The following is a 20,539-nucleotide window of genomic DNA, read 5'->3' as shown; positions in this document are numbered from 1 at the left end:
TCACTGATGACATCATCCAGTGAATATGTGTTTTTCTGAAAAATAAATATTTTTTATAAATGTATATCTAAAGGTTAATGGAAGAATAAATGGGTAAATAAGTGTCTAAATGGATGGTTTTTTTTGTAAAATTAATTGTATAAATAACTTATTAACAGTATCTTAGTGAATACAGTGATGTAATATGTGACGTCATCAGCAGTGGATTGCGGTCGCACGAGTTATAGTTAGCTGAACTAACTATAACGGGGGAATTTCAATGGTTTTTTACGAGTGAAATGTCCAGCTAACTATAACATGTATGAAACCTATTGTTTTTTCAGTGAATTTGCAAGGTTTTTTAAATGCTAATTCCTAACTATAACGTGTGTGAAACCTATGTTTTTTTAGTGAATATCTATATATATATATATACATACATACATATACACACACACACACACATTCACACATATATATGTAACTGCATTTCAGCTCACACAGGAGCCTTGATCATATATATATATATATATATATATATATATCTACTGGCGGTCGCCAGTAGATAGTTATAGTTAGGACCCTGTTTCCATAGGAAATCCGCAACATTCTATTTGGAATAACTTTGGCGCCGGTCGACGAATCCTCGCGAAATTCTCAAAACTAATGGGGCGCTACGCTCCGCTCCGCTCCTACCCTGAAAGTCTCGGGGCGATTTGTCAAGCGGGGGCTGAGAAAAAAGGGGGGTCCCAAAACGCGTTTTCCCCATGCATTTTTCCATAGGACCTTTAGACACAGCTACAGCCCGAACGGCTGAACAGAATTACTTGTAATTTGGCAGAGAGGTAGTCCGCAGGTCAAGGAAGTGCCCTTTGTAGGTCTGGTGTAAATCTGTTCAGTAGTTTCTGAGAAAATAGCATTTAAATCAATATATATATCTGTAAGCGCGCTCCGTGCGCTTACGGTAAGCTTACCGTACGCGTACGGTAACGTGCGCGAGAGCGATTCTGATTGGTTGTTAGATCAAAGTAAACATTCGAATCGGTCGAAACCAGGAAGTATTGGCCGCCATTTTCTGTCTCTCGCACTGAAAAACAAAGGTTGATAACATGAAAAGGGGGCAACGAAGAGAGTTGCAGACCCCCTAGCGTTCGTCAGGGGGTTCACAAAGGATCAAAAAGTATGAAAAATAAATTTAATAATTGTTTTTAAAAATCGGGGATTGCGCGTACGGTAAGCTTACCGTACGCGTACGGTAAAAAAAATAAAAAAAATAAAAAAAATTAACAATCACATTTAATATATAAATCTAAGGACCCCCAAGGGAGAAAAAAACAATTGATATTTTGTAAAAAATGGCGTGGCGTGCACGGTACGAAATGCGCAAGGTGGGCGCTCAGTGCGCGAATCGCACCGAGTGCCCACAACGTGCGCACGGTGCGCAAAGTGCACCGTGCGCGCAAAAATTAACAATAAATAGATAACTTAGCATTTAAAAAAACGTACAAATTCACTGAAAAAACCATAGGTTTCACACACGGTATAGTTAGGAATTAGCATTTAAAGAACCTTGCAAATTCACTTAAAAAACCATAGGTTTCACACAAGTTATAGTTAGCTGTACATTTTACTCATAAAAAACCAATGAAATTCCACGTTATAGTTAGATCAGGTAACTATAACTTGCGCGACCGCAATCCACTGCTGATGATGTCACATATTACATCACTCATGACATGGTCAGTGACATCACTCAATCACATCAATGATGACATCTCAAATGACACATTGTGGATTGCGGTCGCGCAAGTTATAGTTACCTGATCTAACTATAACGTGGAATTTCATTGGTTTTTTACGAGTAAAATGTACAGCTAACTATAACTTGTGTGAAACCTATGGTTTTTTAAGTGAATATATATATATATATATATATATATATATATATATATATATATATATATATATATATATATATATATATATATATCTGGTTTACAGCTGCACTGAAAGGTTACTGACAACTGAAGTGGTCTGCTAGGGACAGCTCCCACCATGCAACTGGCAGCTTCAGGCATCAAGATGCTGACAGGTCAGTTACAGAGACAACTGTACGCTTCCCTCTGATCCTGTTACAGAATGTTCCCTTTGAGAATTGCGATCACTGACTTAAAGATGCTGGTGCATCTTGCTAAAGCATATGCCTGCGTAAACGTGTGCTCAGTGCTTTAAGTGGGATGGAACAACTGGGGGGTCTCTTAAAGGGGCGTGGCCAATGTAATTAAGGGCGTGGCTTAAAACATGCAAGCTGAAAACCTGTGCTTAGCATAGTGTGCTGCCTGACTGGTAATTTGCTGCTTCTGTCACTGCTTCCAGATATATATTACAAGTAACATTCCAACTACAACAAGCCCGGACTGTTGGCTTTGTCAATGGTTCATAGTTGCATAAGATAAATAAGCAACAACTATGGCTTTGTTTTATTTAACATTGAAAATTCTTGTGCTCTGAAATGATGAGACTCTGAAAGAACTATAATGAGTCTCTTTGAAGTTACATCAAAGGCAGTGAAGGGTGGCACTGCTGCAAAGTTAAGATTTATTTTTTCACAGAGAGTGAGGGCAAAAATGGAGCGCCCGATAGGGACCCGTCTCAGCACCTTCTTTTTAGAACTGCTGGTGCTCAGCACCAGCAGGACCCAGCCCATTTAAAGCCCTGCATATGCCGTTGCCTCCAGGCCTCCATCTCTGCGTTTGCGGCCATTAACAAGTATTCATAGAAGGCCTCCTTAATAATCACCCGGCAGTATTTTTGGGACTCCTTGCACAATGATGGATTCATTTGTACATCCATCACAGTGCACATAATTGGCCGGGTCACTTGACAGGCAGTGTCCAAGCGCAGCGCGAGGATGCTGCCCAGCCTAAAGCACATCTGGCCTGCAGCCTTTATGACGTGAAACCATTCGTAAACAGGCCCAGCAACTTTATAGCCTCTGGGCATGGACTTTGGTGACATCACCGATCCAGATATGCTGACTTCTCTAATTAATTATTGACTGAATGTTTGGACAAACTGTTCCCAGGTCGTCATAAAAGACAGTGCTTATTTATGGCTCATGTGCTGCAGTTAATAAGGCACAGATTGGAAAGGAATTGCCTGCTCCACACGCACCGGAAAGGATGGCATTTACGGTGGGCTGGGAATTGATGGTGTTCTCGTATGTAAGGCAGCCCCAGGCCTTTTTGAACAAGTGTAATTTAGTGGAGAGATTCAAAGTGGCATTGCATGGCGTGTGATGTCACAGGAATGCTGCAAGAGGATAACCTTCCAGACCTTTGCCTTTGTTCTCTGGAAGAGGCAACTGCGCTTGGGTCTTCCAAAGAATATTTTGAAATATTTAGTTACTGGAAACCTCCTTGAAGAAGGAATTGTTACTCCATCTACTAAGAAGATTAGAGTGTATTAAAGAATAATAGGAAAGGGGTGAGCACCCTGTGTGTGCTGGACTCACAACATCCATGATCATAGCAACATGTACAGTCATCAGCGGAGCCGAAAGGTGTACCTCAAACCTCAAACAATTGCCCATGTGGCGTGTCCTATGGACGGCAATGGAGTAAACTGCAAAACACCTCAATGGGTTCTGTAATTCTAGCTGTGACTCTTGGGGTTAACTCATGCTAAGCTAAAACAGCATGCTACAAGCGCGTTGACCAACACGCTGATGTAAATTATAGCCATTAACCCTTATTGTGGTGCAGCGGTTTTCTGAGTTTCTTCCCCAGTGGGAGGTATTAAGGTGCATATTAAGTCTTGATGGAGTTTGTTCCTCAGCTGGGGAGTGGTGGGGAAAGGGTAGGCATTCCTGTGAAGGTCCCAAGTGAGAGAAATTGTTACATCCTTGTGGTGGTGTTGTGGTAATTGTGTTGATGAAATTGTGTAGGAATTACAAGTGGAGGACCTGCACCTGCACAAGGAAAGGGGAGGGGAGGGGAGAGGTAAAATTAGGTATTCTTCCAATTTGCCACCACTAAAGTCCCGTTCTGTTCCTTCCACTTAGTGATCTCTGTACATAGTGGATATTCAGTCTCTTGGAAGGATCCTGCTGAAGGCAAAACGAATGAAGTTCGAACACGTGGCTAATTGACTGATAGCAGATTGTCAGACTGTTTGCTCTGAAGCTGAGGCGTGGCTGGAAGGAAGGCCTAGTTGAACGTTTATTAACTATTGATGGCCATGAGCAGAAACACCTGCCTGGAGTCTTCTTACACTACATAATTGTTTTCAGGCACTAAAGTATGTGTCAGCAAGTTAGGATGCTAGGGCTCTGATTACGAGTGCAGCTGCAATTTAGCGAACCTGATCGATAGCAATACCACAGGGTATGTTATTTATTGGGTGCGATAAATAAAACCTATTGTGAGTTTTTGGGGAATAACATGCGGATTTTGGTGTTTAACGCACCAAAATCCGCATGGTACGGTAAATGGCGTAAACTTTTCCCTGTTAAGTTTCGGTAGGGTTGACCTGCCAAAATTGAATGAGCCTTGAGGTATTTAACGCATCAAATAATTATCGTAGGTGTTAAATAAAAGAAAACATGTCTTTTCAACCCATGCATGAACAGGGGTTTACGTATAGGTCGGAACTAACTGACCCATTCGTAATCAGGCCATACGTTTTCTATAGTGTGTGGCCACAGCTGTTTAGCAGTAGGGTGCGGAGGCCAGCAAGAGGTGCATTCAGGGGCATAACACAGGTCTCAGCCGCCCCTCCAGTTTACATTCAGGAGCCCCAACCCCACTCAGAGGGGCTCACCCTGAGGCAAATAAATATCTGTGATATATGAGAGACTCAGGGGGCCCTCTTCACATTCTGCAGGGGGGTCTCAATGATTTTATGTTACATAGGCACAGCTACGTCTCGTGTGTTGTGTATGAGTGTTTCGGGGTTTGTGGAAGTTGCTGGTGGAAATGGCAAGTAACCACTACATTTGACTTTCCTTTTAAATTTGAAAACAATGGATTGGAGCGGCACCCTCATATATGAGAACCGGGTACTAGCTATTGAAACACAGATCAACTCATTTTCCGGATGCACAAAACCATTGCATTAATTTTTAGGTCTGGTTACATACAGCATTCACTGTCAAGAAAACTGCATGCCATCAAAGTATTTAAATAGGTACAATAACAGGAAGTACAGATATAGAGAGTGGGCTTTGGGTCAGCGGTTCAGCCCCCAATGCTTCGATGGGCTGTCTGTGTATACAATGACATTTTACGAATGGTTATATTGCTACATCTGTGTTCCTATTAAGTTTTGGTGATTGAGCCTTTTCTTAGACTGCAGATGCAACAAGACACGTAGCTTGTAACTGACCCGATGTCTGCTCCTGACATGACAACATTTCTATTGATGGTTTATAAACAATTTTGTTTATGAAGTTCATGGTGTCTGGATGCCATAGCTGGTCCAAAAGACACAGTGCTATTCTCTAATGGACCCTTTCAGGGTAATTTGTTTTATTTTGCTATCATGACATGTTTTTGGGTTTAAGATTTTTTTTGTTCACAATATAAAGGACACTCGTGCACATAGCATATAGATTTCCTTAAGGTGCAACAAAAATAGTCCCCTTTGTCAAAAGTAGCTTTGTGCAATACTTTGCTGTGTATGCTTTTTAAGTTAATGACTTACAAAGGAAATGTAGGGCCTCATCTAAATCTTGGCGGGCGGGGTTAACCTCATCAGGGCGATGAAGTAAATTACTCCGTCACCCTGACAGAGTGAGTGCATGTCTGGCAAACTTAGAGATGGCCACAGTCACAGCGGACATTTCTAGCATTGGCAGGACCTCAGTTACAGTGGTTTCTGTCAAGGCATACATGTGTATTACAATGTTATTGATTGTGCACATTTCATAACAGCTTTCAGAAGTCGCCTAAGGTCACTGGTGGGCTGGTGTATTTAGTGTTAAGGATTGACAGGCACAACTCCAGGAATAAGTAAGAGTTCTATGTAATGTAAGATCGGGATTTTTCTGGCTGTAAACTGCGGAGGAATTCGACAGTTTTGCTGTCTGGACCGGGAATGAGGTGGTCACTAGGTGAGATTTGTAGTACAAAGGAATCCCAACTCAAGAGTTAGGCATCTGTGGAGGTGCTCCTCCTGTGCTGGTAACTGTATGTATGCATGTATGCATGTATGTGTAAATGCAAGGGTATTTGTATACCACAAACCTCGCGAGAAGCAACAGAGAACACAAAAGAGGGGAGGAACATTATTTGCAACTTATTTTCCCACAATTTTGAGATTTATAATAGAGAAGTCAGAGGGTATGGATCCCTAAGGGTGCCTAGTTGGCAAAGGTGTAAGATTATGGGAAACGTATGTAAAATGAGGAGGGAGGTGACATGATAAACAAAGGGTGAGCTGGTAACGCAGCCTCAATTGTATGAACACTGGATTGATTCCTTGGAGTGCGTGATGAGAAATAGAGGTAGAAATACGTAAGATTCACTGAGCGGCCGGAGCCAGAGGAGTGCTTGTAAGTTTGATTAAATGTGGGTCCAAACTCCACGCTTGAAGGAGCAGGAAGAGTACTAAAGCCCTGTTGAGCCCCCTTTAGAGCTTGTAGAGTACATATTCTGGTGTGCCAGTCAGTAGCGGCTGGCATCTGGGCAAAGTGGTGAGGTGAGGGGGAACCGGGGATGGACAGCAAAATACAAATAAAATTATAAAAATAATATAATAAAAATAAAAATACCTGAATCCACGCTCCGATCTGGCTCTGTGTGTTGCAGGAACAGGCTCCTAGAATCCCCTGCGACCAATTCTGACACTGCATGAAAGCAGCGTCTGGAATGGCCTGAGAACCGTGGATTTGCACTCCCAGGTAGACTGGGAAACTGTGCCTGCTCTCTCCAACCCAGCAACTCAGCTGGGGTTGGAGAATGCTTCAGTGCTCCTGACGGTTTGGCCATCCCGAGATGGCCAGCCAAACCTTCATGTGTACTGATTACAGTGCAAAACTCTCCTCAACCAGCCTGTCATCTCTGCCCTCACCGCCAAGCCTCGGTTCCGACAGCAAAAATAAAACAATAATAAACAAGCATTTATTATTGTTTTATTTTTTATTTTTTTGGCTACTGGCAGGGGGGCCACGCTCCTCTGCCATAGCGAAGGAGCTGCCGCTGGTGCCAGTGCATAAGTTCTGCAGTGACTTGCACTCCGTGCAGGGATTCCAGCAGGGTAAAGATTTGTTTTAGGAATCTCCGAAGGTGAAAGGACGACTTACCACTGAGCAGAGTGAGGTGCCAAGTGTAGGCCTGAACCCAGTCTGCCTCCCCAGGTTCCTTAAAAAGTTGGTTGGGATAGATAAAGAGTCTATCTTTGTATTTGGGGGGTAGGTTTTGGGTGTGGACAGCTACCTGGTTAAAGTTTTCCCTCTTTGTAGGCATTCAGTCTCAGGTGGTTCTTGATCATACAGTTGCCATTTGCAAGGAGTTAAGCTCCGATATGCAAGTATGGAATCAGGTGAGTTTTTTAATTTTAGGATGATCTGAGCGTCATCAGCATAACTGCAGCGTTCAAGAGCATATGACTGGATATGGAGTAAATAGGGCTGATAAAAAGACTGGGTAGGAGAATGGAGATATTGGAGTCAAGAAAAGCTGTGTGCACCCACTCTGAAAGGCACATCGAGATCCAGATCAACGTCATAAGCAGTGACACCCATGATAATGAGATGGTGGATAAAGGTGGGACGACGCTATTGGATCAGTGCTGTGCAATGTTCAAAGTCTAGGAACATAACCGCAGCCGTTTCATTCCCATGTGTCGGAACTTCAACTCACTGCCAGGTGACCAGAAGATTTCATTCTGTCCTGCGCAGTTGACACGGACCTGGGCATTGACGAGGAGAGTCTTGTTCATGAGCAACTCCGTGAGTTGAAAATGATTTGCTATTTTGATAAGCTTGGACTTAAAAGATCCGTTGATGATGAGTCTAATTGCAACCTTTCCCTTGATCACCTCTCCGTGTAAAAGTAATTGCTGAGTCCTAGGTTCTTCCGGAGAATTTTGATGGAGTAAACTTTGAGGACCTTGTAAAAAAAATCCCATAGTGAAATGATACATTAAGGATCATTCTGGTCAGTGGCAGAGTAAAGTGGGAAAGTGCAGGATTTCTGTGAGAGCGGGAGTAGAGGAGTTGACAAGGATCTGCTGGGGATCCAGACTTTCAGCAGTAGATGATGTTATTTTAGAAGCCAGTGGGTGTGACTGTGTGAACATGTCTAGCTTGGGTCATACAGAGCTGGAAAATGAGCGAAGCAGAGTCATTGTCCTTAAAACGATTGTCCAGAGAGTCCCCTGGTTCTTCAGATACATTTACTCAGAGTTGCTTCTGAATTCTGAGATGTGCAAGAGGAGCATGGGGGAGCAGACGAGGAGGGTTGAATAGTAGGTCTTCTTGGCATTTTGTTATTTTGCAAGGTAAATTTGCCCATTTGCATTCAAGGGGGCTCTTTTTGACTTTGTACAAGGCGAGCTCTAGGGTAAATAATATTACACTTTCATCGTGATAGCACTGGGAGGGTGCGGATGGTGGAGGAGAGGTCAGAAAACACCCAGAGTTCAACTAGATGTTCTATAGTGCAAGCCAGATGAAGGTGTGCACTGTGCAGTAAACCTCAGCTAAATGTCTTCAATACTCAGGTGAGATGGGATAGGTGTTTTTGAACTGGGCTCCTAAGATGACTGCTGACTGTTTTACTCCTACAGTGAGAGGACTTCCAGGTCAGGATTGAGTTGCATTGCCATAGCTGTGTGAGGATCACTATACTGGAACTGTAGAAAATGGTGGATATCTTGTCTGAGCTATATTTGCACTGCAGTTTGGACATATAGGTAATAGAAAATGGAGGCCTGCCATAGACAGATAGAAGTGCAGAGGTGGAATGGCCTTTGAGGAACTTGGAGAGGAGTTCACAGGCTGGTGTCTGCAGTTGGTTGGAGGAGGGGCTCAGTCAGTTAAAGGTGGCCCATGACAGCCTGAAAATACATGCTGTACAAATGACCTTTCCATAGACCCCATCAGGCTATTTCTACCCCAAATATTCCTAGCAGACAGTCCCCAACTCACCGACTTCCTTGTTCCGCTTGTACTCGTTGATGCGGCAGTTCACTTCCTCCATGGCGGTGGTTGCTTCTCTCAGAATGCTGTAGGCCCGGTCGAAGTTGGGAACATTCTCCAGAATCTTCTTCAATAGCAGGGGATATTTGGTGATTCGTTGTACAGGCTTCACAAGCAGGAAGCTGAGATCTGGGACCGCTGTTGGTCTGTGGACAAAAGGACGCATTAGTGAGATAATCCTGGCACTAAATTAAGAGGTGGAGAGGGGTTTGCAAATGTTATGGTCTGTGGTATTATTTTGCGATGTTATCTTGTGTAATACCATGCTGTGGTATTTCATGTTACTAGTATATCTCAGTGAGCTAAACAATCTGCAACAGGGTTCTGTGCATGCAAACTGTAGGCCCAGAATATGGCCAGGATTTTCTCCATAGTCTGAGATATTAATAGCTGGAGTATTTATACCTCAGAGGGTGGACAAAGATCATGGCACTATATATGAGACCCTGAGGGTCCCCTTAAAAATGAACAATTACTGGTGCAATTTAATTCTTCCTTTAATCGCCCCCACCTAGATTTTTGCAGCTATAATCTTTATTTGAAAATAAAAAAATACATAGAAACATGGTCTAACAGCCAGAGCTGCCGACTTCGGAACTGTGGCTCCAGGATTTGAGTCTCGACGTCGGCTCAGCATCCTGTGTTTCTGGGCAAATCACTTAATCTCCCCCTGCCTATGGACCACATCTGGATGGCCTTACGGGTGATAAGCTGTGCTATACAAATCCATATTACATTCATTCATCATGCATCTTAGAACTATGATGGGGCATGTAACTGCTGATACCGGCACCATCAGGCTTAAGAGGCCACTCATAATGATGGTCTAAAGACCTCATTATCAGCTGGAATTTGGTGCAGAGTGAGAGCTAATTATTGGTGATATATAATAGGTATGCATTATCGTTTAGGATATGCTGACCATCATATTATTGCCATTTTCCTTTCTATCTTCAGAGAAATATGTCTCCAGATAATGTGCAAAACTGTCATATGTTTTTGTGTAACTAAGCACAGTTGCAGCAAAATTATTCATAATTACCATGTGGATTAATTTGAAGTGACATCACATAACCTCTTTTTGACCCGATGACATGACAGGAAATGATGTTATATAATATTTGACACTGAATAATCCCAAGAACTGTTGTCACATGACCTTAATCCCAATTACATCACAATAATAATAAATAGTGTTGCAGAGACTCCTACACGCACAATTGTATGAGAACACAAGTGACACAGATAAATGTCTATTTTTTATACCACGTACGTTTTAATAGGGACATTACACACTTCTATTTGTTATTGCATGAAAAAGTATGTGTTTGTTGGAAGAGGAAAATATAGTGCCAATAAATCACAAAATAACACTGGTTAACCAAATTATGTAGACCTCAAACTGTTATCTTGTAATAGTTGTCCTAGTATATACTTTAAACATAAAATGCATAGGAAAATTAGAGAAAGATATACAAAAAGATTCTAAAAACTGTATTGGTTTTGTTCATCTTGTTTTCTTTGTGTCGACCAAAATGAACGATGTTATTAACATAAATTGTTCCTTGACATTGTTAATACATTTTGATTAGCGCCGCTTGTAATTCATTATCACTCACTACACTAGCACTACATCGGTGAGGTTTTATTCAAACACATAATTTTCTACAGTATCACAATCATAAAATTCGACAAAAATCTGGTTTCAAAATGTGTGTTTTTTTTATTCAACAGAGTACACATTGCACTGCTTTGCACGTTTTGGTTTACCGAGCAAAGAGCTAAATGCCTCAGTACACAGCCTGAGCTGCAGAAAGTAGACAGTGCACATCTCAACTTCAGTTATTGGCATTGCCCTTACCACCCCTGAGGCCAACAGTCACAAAGGCAATTCCAGGGGTCACAATAGGCAAAGCAGAGGTTGCAGCTGGGACACTGTTGACCCATAAAGGAAATCCATGATAATTACATGAAATGCAAACCTGGGAGGGTAGGGTAGAGGGAGGTGGAGGTGGGGGGAGAGGTAGAGGGATGGGAGAGGGAAAGGAAAGGCATTATGGTGTAATTTTGGAGGGGGGCGAGGAGAGGTGTCCAAAAAAGAAATGGGTGTTGGAGAAAAGGGAAAGAGTTGAGAAGTGTGTAAGTAAAGGTGTTGGAGAAAAGGTTAAGAGTGTGAGAGGCAAAAGAGGTGAGAGAGCAGAGGAGGTGAGAGGAAAGTGGATGGGGACTGAGAGAGAGAGAGAGAGAGAGAGAGAGAGAGTCGGATGGTGCAGAAGAGGAGAAGGTGTGAAATATGGGAATGATGCGAGGGGATAAGGGAAGAGTGGCAAAAGAGGTGGGTGAAAGAAGGAGGTTGGAAAAAAGAGAGATGGTGGGAGCTATTAAAAATATTGGTTTACTTATTTTCATACAGAGGAAAACCTAGCGATCAAACATTGACCGTTTCTACTTCCTGTAAATATCTGACATTTTATTACCAGTTTCTAACCACCTTGTGACTCAAGTCCAGAGTCCTTGCGCTACATTACCAGAATCTGTAAAACATTTGGAAAAAATCAGACCTGTTATGTGTGCGATATATGTCTTTTTCCCAGAGCAAAGCAGCTGCGATGCAAAAGGGAGTGGCGACAGGGTTTAGCAATCGCCTTTATTCCCTCGCTTTTATTACTAACTCAGTTGGGAAGGAAAACCATTAGGTTGTCACAAAGGTCAAGTGAGATGGAGGCCTGTTGTGCAATTGTTGTCGAGTGATAAGAATGTATATGGTCTTAATCACTTGATTCACTGTTATACATATTAGCCATTTTATTCTAAAATATACTGTTTTGCTGTGGGAAATACTACAAGGTAGTTGTCTCATATTTCGATTGTCAGCGTCGAGATGTAACTTCCTCTGTTTTTTTCTCGTTTATGGGCACTGATATTATTTCATTGTTTCAGATCTATTCTATTATAATTGCATTTACCATCCAAAATTTTAAATGGAAAAGGGGTGAGATCACTGACGGCCCGCATAACTACGTCGCCCAGAGTTCTTGGGTTGATTACTTCAAGCCACAATATGCAAAAGGAGCAGAGGACGATAGTGAGCTCCATCAGGACATGATGTTTTATAACAAATCCGTTTTTAGTGTTGAGGAGGTCGATAGGGCGCTTGATCTAGTAACCCAGGGACGCGCCCCAGGCATGGACTGCATCCCAGCTGACTTTTTTACGAATGATAGGCAAAGATGGCGGGTATACATTGTCTATTTAGCTAATGCTATAGCCCAAGGGATGGCTGTCCCTCAGTCCTGGAAAGGTGCTGAAATTGTGCCCGTATACAAAAAAGGGGACAAAACATTAGCATGTAATTATAGGCCCATTAGTTTGATTGATTCTATTCAAAAAATTATGGGCCGTCTGGTCTTGGGAAAAATCCAGACCTGGATGGAGGATAGTAATATATTGAGTCCTCTCCAGGCCGGTTTTCGTCCCAAGACTAGCACTGTAGACCAGGTTTTCAGGTTCATGGTCCTCTATTGGAGGACAGTGATTCTGGAAAAAGGGGTTTTGTATGCAGTATTCGTCGACCTGCGGGCGGCTTTTGACTTGGTCCCGTGCGGCAAGCTGTGGCGGGTACTGGAGGGGCTGGGGATAGCCCCTGAGTTGTTGACATTGGTCATCCGCTTACATGAGGACAATTTTGCCCGGATGCGGTGGGGACGACAGGGGGAGGTTACGGATGCTTTCCCCGTTGAGCGGGGAGTGCGGCAGGGCTGTGTCTTGGCACTGACCCTGTTCTCGCTCTTCGTGAACGGGGTTGCTGATTTCCTCTCCCGGGTCCCCATGGATGCCCCGGCCATGGTTGGTAATCGTGTCCCGGTCCTCATGTTCGCGGACGATACTCTGTTAATCTCAAAAACACCTAGTGGTCTCCAGCTGACCCTCCGGCGCTTTGAAGAATTCTGCTTGCTGCGTGGCCTAGAAATAAATGTTGCCAAGACAAAGTTTATGGTCCTTAATGGACCTAAACCGTGTAAGTCTTATAAATCTTTCAGAGGAACCATCCTTATGAATGGCTCCCCATTAGAGCAGGTCGACGCATTTACCTATCGGGGGGTCACGGTGCAGAAGGATATGTGCTGGAAAAGCTAAATAGATTTGGCTATATTGAAGTACCAGCAACAGGCAGGTTTCCTTTTAAAAAGATTCAAAACTTCACAGACTCAACCAATCAGACCATTCCTCGAGATCTATAGGATGAAGATTCTTAGCTCGGCCCTTTATGGGTCTGAGCTATGGGGGTTTGAAAATTTAAAACGCCTGACACTAGTGGAAAATGAGTTTATTCGGAAAGCCACTGGTGTCCCACAAAGTACCCCCCTGATACCACTATTCTGGGATCTTGGTTTGAAAATTCTCCAAGATACAGCTTATTTACGTCCACTGCAGTATTGGCGCAGGGTATGGACTACCGAGGAGCTCAAGCATTATGCCTTGGGTTTGAAGGAAATCATGGAAAAGGATTCCTCTCATAAGATATATTGGTTGAGGTCAATAAGATCGCTCTTAGATAGATTGGGAATGGGGGACTTATGGGAAGATCCTCAAAATGCGGTTTTCCCTTAAAAAAAAACCATGAAGACCAAATATTGGGAACTGATCTGTTCTGACTTAACTTTTAAAGGGTGTTCGTCCCACCTTACAGGCAGATTTTTGGAATTCAAGGTTTACCCAAAATTGGAATTGTATTGGGGCCTGATTGAGAAACCATATGATCGTAAGCTCTATTTCCAATTTAGGGCAGGTACGCTTCCGATCCTATCATTTACAATTAAATGGGCTGGAGCGTCTCACGATAAATGCCCAAAGTGCAGGGACAAGAGTGAATCTTTGAGCCATTTTATGTTTTTTTGCCCCCTTTACAATTTACCATGGAAGAAATGGGTAATACCTATTTGTCGCCTGATTGGAACTCGAAGGCATGAAGAGGCTATGCGAATTTTGTGTTCTGATCCAAGCCCGGCAATTGCAATAGCCCTGGCAAAATTTATAAAGTGGGCTTGGGTAATCCGGACAAAACTGATAAGCCCCAAAAGTGCCCACTGAATATGCATAGCCCCTGATCAAACAAAAAATTTTCATTTTAGGATGCATTGCTGCATTGTTACTTAAACTAAGGGATGGTGGCATATTGCTGTACAAATCTGAAAATTGTTTTATACTTGATTTTAAAGATATTGGCTCATTTAACATGTATAGAGCTTAATCATATTTTAGGTATTTATATAAATCTGTAATGATTTTTTGTATTTTAGTTTGCATTTTTGTAAATGATTTTTATATATTACTTTTATGACTTAATTGTCGAATAAAGTTTTTTTTGGATGGAAAAAAAAAAAATTGCATTTACATGGCACAAAGTGTATCTGAAATAAAGGCGTTGCAAGGGTGTCCCAACCCAAGCACGGATGTGGGCACCAACCCTTTTTATGAGAGTAAGAAACAAGAGTTCACGTTTTCGTGCCGTGGACACCTCAGAACCTTGGACTCCGGTTCCGCTGCACTTGCTGCATCATTGATGGTACACTACTCCATGGGGAATGGTTTCGAGTGAGGAGTGTGTGTATGTCATGTGCTTCTTTAAGGTCAAAGTTAGATCACCAGTGCCTCAGTGTTGATATCTGTACCCTGATATCGACCGCCATCATGGCAGTTACTGTCAAGGTACAAAATGTTTGGCGGGCAGGCACTGTCAGTTTTGAGGGCTGTTCAACAAACTTTGACAAAGTTTTTGTTTTTCAAAGACAAACTTCCAAAGTGAGAGTTTGTTATTGAAAAACAAATAACTAATAACCCCCACTGCCAGGGTTTGCTTGTAGTGGGTATGGGGGTCACTTATTGTTTTTTCTGTTCTCCATATACAGAAAACAAGGACCTCACATTGTTCCACCTAAATAGAGTGAGGGTGTAATGCCCTTACTCCATCAAAGGAAGGATTCTGGTGATGGAGCAAATCGTGACTCAAATTACGGAAAGATGAATGTCTGCTATGAGGTGGGCAGACTGATGGTAAGTAGGAAAGGCTACTCCATTATGTTTGTGATGTACCCTGTCTGCCAAACTCTAAATATGGAATAGTGTTTTATGTCATACGTGATGACCAAAAGTGTGCAAGAGCAGGGGGTGGGGAGGGAGGAGGTTAAGTCGCTTCATAACAAGTGAGCAGAGCCTCATTTATTTTTAGCCACCCTCCTTTGTCCCAGAGATTAGATATATCAATTGGCCCAAAAGTCACTGTTGTGACCGGACAGCAACCTGCACACAATTTCACTTCTGGATTGTTGAGGCAAATTCATGGGGCAGATTCTCGTTGAATAGAAGGGTGATGTTGAAGCAGCGTATAGACTCCACCCTCATACTTTACAGAAGTGCAGACTATATACGTGCACTTGACATTATATTCACTGTGTGCCTAAGCTTTATTAAAGTGTATGAAACATTCAAAGGTTTTACTGAAATGTATTCAGTGTAGAAACTAGAGATTTATATACATGTGCACTAATGTTCCATTTAAACATGAAGAGTTGTAAGTCTCATTTACATTTAGCTCTTACGTTTCACGGTATATTGCATATATGTTGAAAGTGGCATATGCATATGTAAATATGTACTTATTTACTCACATTTTACATTTATTCTTAAAGTTATATGTGCATGTATAATCATGTATTCGAAGTGCACATTAAAATGCTTAACTTAAGTTAGCCTTATTGCACGCCTTAGTTGTAATATATTTTGGTTTGTCAACGGGTTTTCATCTTCCCCTGCAGGTTATTATCATTGTTAGACCCAGCTGTTTCCGGGTGGTAGGGACGCATAGAAGCCAGTCCGAATCCACTACTCTAGACTGGATGAGTACGATACACGTGTCTCATAACCTCTGCTCACCCTTAGCTAGCTTGGCACCCAGCAGTCAGGCTTATCCTCAAGGCCCAAATGTACACTTCTGGCACAGCACCACCCTCGCAACACACTGCATACACTACAAAGAGACCCCACACCGTATGTATAAAACACTTGTCTTTGTATTACAGACACAATTAAAACAAAATGAGATACATTGTATATACATTTTATAGTTAAATGCAATTGTCAAATTTCCCCATTGAAATCCAAACCAGATACACATTCTATATACACTTTAAAGTTATATGTAATTGCTGAACTTTCCAATTCACAGAAAGGTCAAACAGTCACAGGTTTTTGACTATGCCTGGTGCCCCAGCCCCTCAATCATTCAACTATACCAGCCAACGATACATGTTGCCCCTGTCGGCACCCCATTGAATAGAAAGTCGGAACCACCTAACATAGAGAGAAATAGTTACTTAGTTTCATCCATCCGGATTAGACCTCCATGTGCCCGACAGCACCGGCACGAGTGCAGGATTGCGATCCCCCGCAGACAAAAGATTGTGATCCAGGAAGCAGGCACGCTTCCAAATATGGAGAAAGGTTTCCCCTCGGGAGGAGGTGTGAACTGCCGTAGCCCCCAACAGTGAGCTGCAAGTGCCCACAAGGCACACAAAACCCTTCATGCTTTGTCACATTGTTCTCCACAACAAAGTACCTCATGGTGTGGGTCCAGGGAGAGGGAGCTAACGACCTCAGACAGGCACTGTCATCCTCCCGATCTGGAAGTCGAAGACAGTCTCATCTCCGGCTAAGGTTCCCCCCAACACCCCTCAGACATCAGACGCTCTGGAGCACAAGCTAGCACAGGTCCCCTTGGTTGCAAGCACAAATCCCTCGGACTCTGCAAGCATCCCCCACACTCCTCGAACTCCTCACGTCTCAGCACGTCAAGTGGCTGCTGATCTTTATGAACACATTCCTCTGCACAGCTTGATGATGGTGTACGTCAGGCGGTCCTTGTCCCAGTTTCCAGCGTACCCATTGCATGAAAACAGTGAAATCCTTTGTGTCCCTGGGATCTCGTGGACAAATGGCACTTGAAGAGTACTTCAGGACTTGTGCCAAGACAGTTGGCACTTAGGTGTAGACCAGCAATGTCCAGGCAAAATCCACCACGTGATAGTCCCCTTCCTGGAGCACGACAAGCTCCAGACCACCACAAATCTGTGGATTATCCAGTTGCAGTACTTCCTGTCCTAAGCATCCCTCGTGCCAATGCCCCAGCGTCAAACCAGGGTAGTATGGTTCCAAATCCAAAAGTGTCTCTGTATTTATACCTACTTTGTTATGCTATGTTATCCGGATTTGTAGAGCGCACAGCTGCCCCAGCAAAGGGGCGTCCCAGCGCTATGAGGACAAAATACCGGACACAGGCGATATCAAAGCACAAGCACAACAATACTAAGAGTCCAAAGGAAAGAGGAAGGTTTTAACGGCCTTCCTAAAGGCAAAAAGTTCATTAATTGCGCGGATATGAACAGGAAGAGAGTTCGAGTTTTGCAGCAAGAACTCTAAAAGAGCGGCCGCCGGCTCTAGCCCTCTTAAAGCGTGGGACTATAGCCAGATGAAGTCCTGAGGATCTGAGAGGGCGTAAGGGTACGTAAGGCAGAATAAAATGCTCCAGGATCTGAGGAGAAGAGTGCTTCAAAATTTTAAACACAAGGCAGAGAGACTTAAACTTAATCCTCTGAGCAACGGGGAGCCAATGAAGTTTGGCAATGGTTTTTTTGGCCGAACAAAATCTCGGTAAGCCAACCAGAACCCTGGCAGCAGCGTTTTGAACGCGTTGAAGTCTAGAAAGTTCGGCCATATTGGCCCCCAATAAAAGAGAGCTCGCATAGTCCAACCTAGACAAAATTGTCGCTTGTACAATGAGTTGTCTGGTTGGAGCATCAAAAAATTTAAAAATAGGTCTAAGCCTACGAAGAATCCCAAAACATGTGGCAGCAGTTTTCTTAGTATGGGACACAAAACTGAGCCTAGAGTCCAACCAAATCCCAAGGTTTTTAACCTCGGTTACAAGAAGAGGTGTTGGACCAATCTCAGATGGCCACCAGTGGTCACCCCAAAGATGACTCTGCTTGCCGACAATGAGCACTTCGGTTTTTTTAGCGTTCAATTGCAGGCAATTATTTGTCATCCAACGGGCCACTGAGCTGATTCCCTCACGGAAGTTAGCAGCTTCCAGGTCGGAGGCCCCACTTAATGCAACCGCCAGCTGCGTGTCGTCAGCATAGGACACCATAGTAACGTTCCAGCGCTTGGCGACAGCAGCCAACGGCTGCACATAAAGATTGAAGAGTGTGGGGCTCAGGGCCGACCCTTGTGGTACACCCTGGGCAATAGGATAGGGTTTAGATTGAAAAGGAGGAGTAACAACCCTAAACGTACGACCAGATAAAAACGATCGGAACCACTCGAGTGCCAAGCTATCGACACCAGCCTCACCCAAACGCTGTAATAAAATAGCGTGGGAGACAGTGTCAAAGGCGGCACTGAGATCAAGAAGCACCAGTGCTGCCGTTTGACCAGAATTGACCACATTTCGCAAATGATCGACCATGAAGAGCAGCGCAGTCTCAGTACTATGGCCGGGTCGGAAGCCGTTCTGTGAGGGGTCTAAGATATTGGCACAATGAAGATGGTTGGAAAGAATAGCATTGACATGGGCCTCAGTTAATTTAGCGACCCACGGAAGGAGAGATATAGGGCGATAATTCTCCAGTTTCAATGGATCGAGGGCAGGTTTTTTTTAAAATAGGCATCACCTGGGCTTGTTTCCAACTAACAGGAACAGAACCAGACATCAAGGATAAGTTCACAAGATTGCGTAGAGGAGGAAAACAAAATGACGCTGAATCTCTAAACTGGGCAGGTCGAAGAGGATCCTTCGGTGAGCCTGATTTGATTTTCGCCGCAATCGTATTAAACTCCACCTCTGAAAGTTCTGGAAAAGAACTCAATGACAGAGTTGTTGTTGGGCCAGAATCTGGCTTCTCCGCAGAAACAGAGTGAGCAGGGAAGGAACGATAAATAGCCTCCATCTTTTCCACGAAAAAGGCAGCCAAATCCTCGCAGTGTGAGGCAGAGCAGATCTCAGCAGCTGGGGCTCTACTAGCTGTAAGATCCTTAAACACCTTAAATATTAGCTTAGTAGGATTGGTGCCAATGTTGAATTCACAAGAGTAGTAAGCAGCTCGAGCTTTACAAACCGCTCTATGGTATTTTTTAGTCCAGACACGATACAACGCTTTCCTGTCAGGTAGATAAGACTTACGCCAGGCTCTTTCAGCTTGTTTGCAAGATTTCCTTAAGAGCCGAAGCGAGTCATCATACCAAGGACTCGGTTCAGTATGACGGCGTTTGCTATCAGCAATTGGAATCAGGCGGTCTAAGGCTCCAGTCAGCCATTTACAAAAAAGATCGTAGCCCGACTCTACATCAAAAAGTGGCCCGAGAGGATATTGGCCAAGAAGTCGATGGAAGTCAGCTAATATCAGCTTTCTCCATGGGCGTCTAAACGACACCGGTGCAATAACTCTATGAGGAGAGTCCTTAATCGTAAGGTGCAACTCTATAAGGTAGTGATCGGTCCAGGCCATAGGCCTGGGAGGCAACACTTTGGCCATAGTTAGATTGGTAAAGATAGGGTCCAGAGTGTGACCACCGACATGCGTGCAAAGATTAACCCGCTGAAGAAGCTGGAGAGCTTCCAAATCGGCCAGAGTACTCTTAACGGCTGAAGAAAGGGGGGTATCAAAATGAAGATTAAAATCCCCAATGATACTAAAGTTAGCCGCACTTAGGGCCAATGTGCTAACAGCTTCAGGAAGAGCTGACCTAAAGGCAGCGTCCGGTCCCAGAGGCCGATAGATAACTAGCCCAGAGAAGGTAAAATGGGGACTAACCGAAATACGAAAATGAGCACTTTCGCATCCAGCTATGTCCATAGCCTTCCAAACGCATGAGTAGCAGGATTTAATAGCGGCCGCAATACCACCACCTCTCGAGTTACGATTATGAGTAAAAATCGTATAATCAGAGGGAAGAGCCAAGTTGACCGCTGCCGAGGCATCCTCGTGCAGCCATGTCTCTGACATAAACAAAACGTCGGGCCGCCTCCGTAAGTAAGCTATGTACATCCAAGTGATGTCTGACCAACGACCTCACGTTGAGATAACAAACCTTGAAATTAAAAGGGGCCGGAGAGTGTACTACCGGTAGTACAATACTATCTAGGCAGCCTGAAGGGGCTTTCCTATATGCAGATATCGGCACAGGAGATGGAAGTCTAAATAAACACTCTGGACAGTGAAAAGGGCCAGAGAGGGGATAAACCGACGTATGCGTACAAGCCATTGAATCACAAAAACTAAGCAACGCAGTTCTAGAATACAT

At 43.5% G+C, this 20,539-nt stretch overlaps 1 protein-coding gene across 3 annotated transcripts in view; it reads right to left on the bottom strand.

Moving 5' to 3' along the window:
* Nucleotides 1-20,539, bottom strand: part of ARHGEF37 (Rho guanine nucleotide exchange factor 37) — a 246,029-nt gene that overhangs the window by 60,996 nt on the left and 164,494 nt on the right. For all 3 annotated transcript variants that reach the window (XM_085618185.1, XM_085618184.1, XM_085618186.1), the window contains exon 5: nt 9,131-9,327. In XM_085618185.1, the coding sequence (XP_085474311.1) occupies nt 9,131-9,327 (197 nt within the window). The remainder of the gene's footprint in view (nt 1-9,130; nt 9,328-20,539) is intronic.

This window comes from Triturus cristatus, chromosome 7 (genome assembly GCF_964204655.1).
Source record: "Triturus cristatus chromosome 7, aTriCri1.1, whole genome shotgun sequence".
NCBI classification, from domain to species: Eukaryota; Metazoa; Chordata; class Amphibia; order Caudata; family Salamandridae; genus Triturus; species Triturus cristatus.
Note: the sequence above shows the minus strand (reverse complement) of the source record. Positions and strands in the feature narration are given on the sequence as shown.